A 6,272-nucleotide genomic window follows, 5' to 3' on the forward strand; every position below is an offset into this window, starting at 1 on the left:
ATGTATAATGCATTGTAAAGGGTTATTAAGGGGTATAATGCATTATAATTATTCATAATGTGCGTTGTAAATTATTACCAAATTTAAAATGCATAGTGTAACATGCATAGTGTTATAAAGTGTTAACTGGCAATGCATTATAAGGTGCATTACAAGGGATGCATTAAAACTACTTTTATAATGCATTATACATCCAGGCTTTAAGTAAAGTGTTACCAAATAAACAAACAAGCATGTGTAGAATTTAGTGAATTTTGCAGAGTTCTATTGGTGCAAATTCCATGCGAGCTTGATTATCAGTTTACTTCCCAAAGAGCATTAATGAACATCCATTAACGTACAGATACTCCAGAGTCGCTTCATTTGAAGGGGATTAAAATATCACGCTTTCATTTTTACAAGAGTCAGTAGAAAGTGATTCCAAAAGATGATATATATTTTTGTACGAACAGTCTTAACGCAGTTCTTCGGGCTTGTCTGTAAAGTTAGTTTGCATCAAAACACATAGACGTAAGTTGATCTGCTGTCGCTACCGACCACGTTTTTGGCGGTGCACTTATAAACGCCATTGTCTCTGCTGGAAGGATTCTGAATGACCAGTGAACCTTGCGGATGGAGATACTTGTTTCCATAAAGTCGCGGCCAGACGCCGACCTTCAGCTGAAGACCGTCAGGCATTTCCCAAACCACCTCAGCTTTAGGCGTAGCCAGAGGAACGCAGTTTAACTGAACGGCCATACCCGGACTAGCGTAAGTCACCGGCGAGGGTCCTTTGGTTATCCGCGGCGGATACGCAATTACTATCACCGAAACCGACAGGCTGGACGATCCATGCTCATTAGTCGTTTGGCAGAGGTACATCCCTCTATCGTACACAGACGTCCTTTGGACGACAAGAGTGCCATTGTTTAGGACCGAATAGCGTCCGGTTGTTTGCGGCCGGGTTAGGACGACTCCGTTCGGTAGAGTCCAGGTAAGTTCAGGTAACGGGTGACCACTGGACAAACAGTTGAGATGCAGATTCTCGCCGTTTATGATGCTGACGAGCGAGCTGTACTTGTTAGTGATTTCCGGTTTTCTGTTGGACTCTAATGTCACGGTTCGCTCGACGTATCCGGCGCTGTTGCGCCCGACGCATCGATACCGTCCGATCTCGGAAACCGACGGGTCTCTAATAACCAAAGTCCCATCAAATCGATGATGGAAACGGAAAATACTAGTTCCCCTAAGAAGCGACGTCCCATTCGGGAGAATCCAAGTGATCTCCGGCGACGGTTTTCCTTCTACGGAACAATTTAGATTTATTATCCCGTCGGAGAGTTGGACGGACTCTGTAGGTGGATTTCGCAATCGTGGCTTTTCAACTCCTTCGGTCACCTCGAGTTGAACCTGGAGTTTGGCTTCTCCTCCTTCATTACGTGCGATGCAAAGAAGCGCGACGGAATCGCTTATCCGCACCGCGTGGATGTCCAGCGTGCCGTTGCGATGAACCGTAATCCTCGAGCCATAGTACGGCGCTGGAAGCACGATGTTGTTGGGAAACACCCATATGATCCTCGGAATTGGGTTTCCGTTTGGTTTGCAGTCTAAAAGCACGCGCTGATCCTTTAAGACAGTTTTACGAACGACCCCAAGACTCTCGAATCCGTTTATAACCGGCATTGACACAAGGACTTCAACATGAACGACTTTCTTGTTAATTCCCGCAACGTTCCTAGCTGAGCACGTATAATTCCCGCTGTCAAACCTCTGGATTTTTTGAATGCGCAAAGTGCCATCGTTGGCGATCTGGTACTTGTGGGAAACTGGCACTATGGCGCGATGAGCCGGAGACGTCCATGTGATTACGGGAGTTGGCTCTCCTTTGGCGCTGCAGTTGAGGACGGCGGATTCTCCGTAAGGAACTTTGACGATGCTGTAAACGTTGTTTCGGATGATCGGTGCATCCGCCACCACCTTGATATGAACCTTCATTTCATCTTTCCCAATCCGATTCTCAGCGTAGCAGGTGTAGTCGCCTTCCTCCTTTATTCCGACTTCGTTTAAATACAGCGTGCCGTTATCGAACATCACGTATCTCTTGGCGCGAACCCCGTTATCGTCAGATTGATGGATGCTGTTGACCATGGTACCGTCTGGAAGACTCCATGCGATTTCTGGATTAGGAAGACCAGAAGCGACGCAGTCGACTTTCAGTTCTCCTCCGAACGACACCTCGCGATCGCTCAGTGACTTGTGGTCGATTTTAGCCGCTTTCATCATCACGTTGACTTTAAGGAGAACGTAATCGTCGCCCCTTTTGTTTCTGGCCACACAGAGATAGTCGCCCTCGTCCTTCTCGGTCACTGACGTGATGGTGAGCGTGCCATTGCCGAACACTTTTATTCTGCGATCAAAGCTGAAACGAGCGATAAAAAGAGGTTACATTCTGATAAGTGTGACACTAGTAAATGTATCATTTATTAAAGGACTCAAATAATTTGAGGAATCAAATTTTCCTTGATCTTTTGAGATTAAAGAGTTCATTGCACAACGGGAAAAAATAACTTTCAGAACTCAGAACTTCCTTCCAGTGGAAAAAGCAGCATTTATTGAAACAAAAATGCAAAAAAACGACTTACTCTGAAATAATTTATTAAAGGGCTCATATCATGTTTGCTTGTTTTTTAACACCATGCCAGTTTTTTTTTTTGGCTGTTGTCATGGCAAAAACCATACTTGAGCTATTAAAAGTTGGAATAGAACTAAAAACTCTTTCCCCGCCATTGACTGAATTTTCCGTCTTTCCGTGCTTTCACTGGTGTACAGTAGGGGGCGCCATTACACATTTTCTAAAAGAGTACTGAATCCCTGGACCAAAACATGGTGAAGAAGCAGCAGAAACTGATACACATGCAAAATAACACGATCATCAAACATTGAACAGCATATAAATCAAACCTGCCTAAATTTACCGAATTAAATTTTGACCCAGGAGGTGGTTTAGTACTGTGAAGCTTTGGGGGTGTTGATGGAAGATCGACTTCATCTATGTTTTTATCATCGATCTAAATCAGATCCAAACATAGTCTTTGACAAAAACGCCATTTGCTCAGCTTTTTGTTCAAAATGTTTTTTTTAGTTTTTTTTTAATTATGAAACTTGCCCACATTCAAGTGTTAATAAAAAAAAGAATGCATAAAGCTAGAAAAAGTTTTTTATTTATTTATTAAATTAAAATTAATTATTTTAAATTTTAAATTGAGTTCTTTCTTTTGACATATTGCATGTTCAGATATTCAAAATACACTGTGGGCTATGAACATTTTGTAAAAATGATCAATAATGGCAACTTTTTCATTCAAACGCTAGTGGGGAAAGAGTTAATATCCATTTTTTAATTACAAATTATAAAACTAAATTTGGATTAACTTATTTAAAAACCAGAGCAAACCAGTATTCTCATGGGAGCAGAAATATAACAGTCCATTAAAATGTGTTTGAGCTCTGGTTCATATCAAGATAATTATTTTAAGAACTCAAAACTTCATTCTAATGAAAACAAACAAACAAACAAAAAAAGACATTCTGAAATCCTTGATTTCTAGTGTCAGAAACACCAAATATAAGCAAACTACTGCCCACATTTACACGTCAGCAATGCCTATTTGTACATCTGTAAAGCTGCACATATATAAAAGGATTTCTGTTTTAGTAGCACCACATGACGTTTTATCAAAGCGTAACAAAAAATGCAATTGTGCCAAAACCACAAATGTACTAATCAAGGCTGTGTTTCCAAAAAGCATCATAAGCCAAAGCAGATCATACAGATCATTGGTGTTCACGGTTTCTAACTTAGGCTTATGATGCTTTTGGGCAAAAAATTGTTAATTCAGAAGAACTATGCTTTCTTCTCTGCATTTGATCAATGTTCTTTTTGTCTTCCCTCTGTATCCATTTAGTTTCTTCTGTCCTCTGTAATTAATTACATGATACACAATATGTTGTTTTGCTATTCGGTTAATCATGCTCTGTAACCAACAGTGTATATGGAGAGATTCAAAATAATTCCAAAGAGAGCCAGAGACAGTAAAATCCATATGTGTGGTGCCCATAGTGTTCAAATTGAGATCTGTAATATTTTCTAGTGTTTTAAAAGAAGTCCCATCTGCTCAGCAACACTGTAAAAAATCAAAAGTTGAGAAAACTTAAACGTTTAAAGCTTAAAGCTTCAGGGCATTTTTGAGTTTTCGCAACTTCTTGTATTCAGTTTATACAACAAAAAGTTGAGAAAACTCAAAAATCTCCTACAAAAACAAGTTGTGAAAACTCAAAAATCTCCTGAAGCTGGTTGCCTTAAACGTTTAAGTTTTCTCAACTTTTGATTTATTTTTTACAGTGAAGGCTGCATTTATTTGTACAGTAAAAATGCATGCCTGATTCAAGGAGGGGGTTTCAAAAAATGGCCAACAAATATTGTTTTACTAACTTATTAATTTTAAGTTAAATTGTGCTTTGTTGATATAATGTCTGCTAAAACATTTAAAAATGTTCAGTGTTACATAAATATTTTTTAATTGTTGTTCTGTAATTGAATTTTTCTTTGAAAAGCAACAGTAAAAAGCACATTTAGGCTATTTAATTTATGCAATGGTAAAAAAAATTGACATGGGGAAAAAAAAAACCTTCAGTATTCGACCCAGTGTTTCATTTTGTTCGTTAACGGCTTCGGCCAAGAATTTTCATTTCGCTGCATCCCCAATGAAAATGTAGTAATATGCAAATCTTTTACCTGTAATATGCATCAACCAGTTTTTTAGACGGCGTCCTCCAGATGATCCTGGGATTGGGGCTTCCAGTGGCCGAACAGTTGAGACTCAGCTGACCTCCGTAGCGGACATCAGTACTGTGTGTAGAAGTGGACATGATTCTGGCTGTAGTGGAGCTTTTCTTCACCTGCAGATTCACAGTCCTTTTAGCAACACCCACCGAATTCACAGCCACGCATTCATAATTCCCAGAATCCTTCTCTGCAGGGTTACGGATAAACAGCGTCCCATTGGGGAAAACGAACAAATTGCCATTGATGAACTGCGAGGGGCGAAGCTGCACGCCGGTAAACGTGACCCAGCGGATGGTCGGATCGGGCGTGGCTTTAGCGGTGCAGTGCATGAACGCTGATTGGCCATCAGAGACGGTGTAGTTCTCCCAGAGCTGCTCTTGGATTGTGGGAGGCGAGGCTGCGATTTGGAGCCTCACGGAAAGCATGTCGGCTCCAGCAGCGTTGCTCGCTATGCATTTGTAGACGCCCTTGTCCGGGTAATTGGTGTTTTTGACTTGAAGCGTTCCATTGGTGAAGAGCATGACCTTCTGTTCGCTGTTACTAACGGCTCGCACCACCGATCGATCCGGAAGCACCCAGCTGATGTTTGGGATGGGGAGGCCTTGTGCTTGGCATTCCAAGAAAGCACTGTTTCCGAGATAGACTGTTATATCTTTATGACGTGGAGGCATCATCCTGGGCGTGTGGGCCAACACCACTAGGGTCACCATCATCTTGTCAATGCCGTGTGGATTGCGAGCGCTGCACAGATACTGCCCGCGGTCCTGAAGCTGGACGCTGTGGATGACAAACGTTCCGTTGGACTGGACCTCAAATCGCTGGATTTTGGTATTTGTTGATATGACGGCTCCTGTGGAGAGTTCAATGAATTTAAACCAATGAAAAGCTGCTTGTAGTCATTTAGACACATATATACAAAAAAAATAAATAAATAGACGGAAAACAAATAAAAAGGTGTCAAATTAATTTAAAAAAACAATACAAAATGTATATATATAAAAAAACAAATAAGACAACAAACGTTTTTAAAAAAAATATATATATACCCCCCAGTTTCACAGACAAGGCTTAAGCCTAGTCCCAGACTAAAGTGTAAGTCTGAGCTGTTTTAACTGAAAGAAAAAATTACTTAAATTTCCTAATTGAACAATGGCCTAATCCTGGTTTAGTCTAAGCCCTGTCTGTGAAACCGGGCCTTAGAATTTAGAAATATAATAGATGCTTTAAATTTGTAGGCACAGAGGTTGTACAAAAACACAGATAATATTGTTAGCTTTACATAACCTCTGTTTAGTCTCTATAATATAATTAATATATTGTAAAGTAATAGCATATACACACAAAAACACACAAAAACACACACACAAACACAAACACACACACTCACTCACACACACACACACACACACACACTCTCTCACACACACACACACACACACACACACAC

The 6,272-nt window shown here is 40.6% G+C and overlaps 1 protein-coding gene across 1 annotated transcript in view; it reads right to left on the bottom strand.

Moving 5' to 3' along the window:
* Positions 1 to 478: 478 nt before the first annotated feature.
* Positions 479 to 6,272, bottom strand: part of mxra5b (matrix-remodelling associated 5b) — a 15,452-nt gene continuing 9,658 nt past the window's right edge. Inside the window, exons 6-7 of the mRNA XM_016564330.1 lie at positions 4,775 to 5,675; positions 479 to 2,398 (exon numbers count right to left, since the gene is read on the bottom strand). Of these exons, the coding sequence (XP_016419816.1) occupies positions 496 to 2,398; positions 4,775 to 5,675 (2,804 nt within the window). The 3' untranslated portion in view covers positions 479 to 495. The remainder of the gene's footprint in view (positions 2,399 to 4,774; positions 5,676 to 6,272) is intronic.

Source organism: Sinocyclocheilus rhinocerous, unplaced genomic scaffold (assembly GCF_001515625.1).
Source record: "Sinocyclocheilus rhinocerous isolate Xijiao unplaced genomic scaffold, SAMN03320098_v1.1 scaffold1041, whole genome shotgun sequence".
NCBI classification, from domain to species: Eukaryota; Metazoa; Chordata; class Actinopteri; order Cypriniformes; family Cyprinidae; genus Sinocyclocheilus; species Sinocyclocheilus rhinocerous.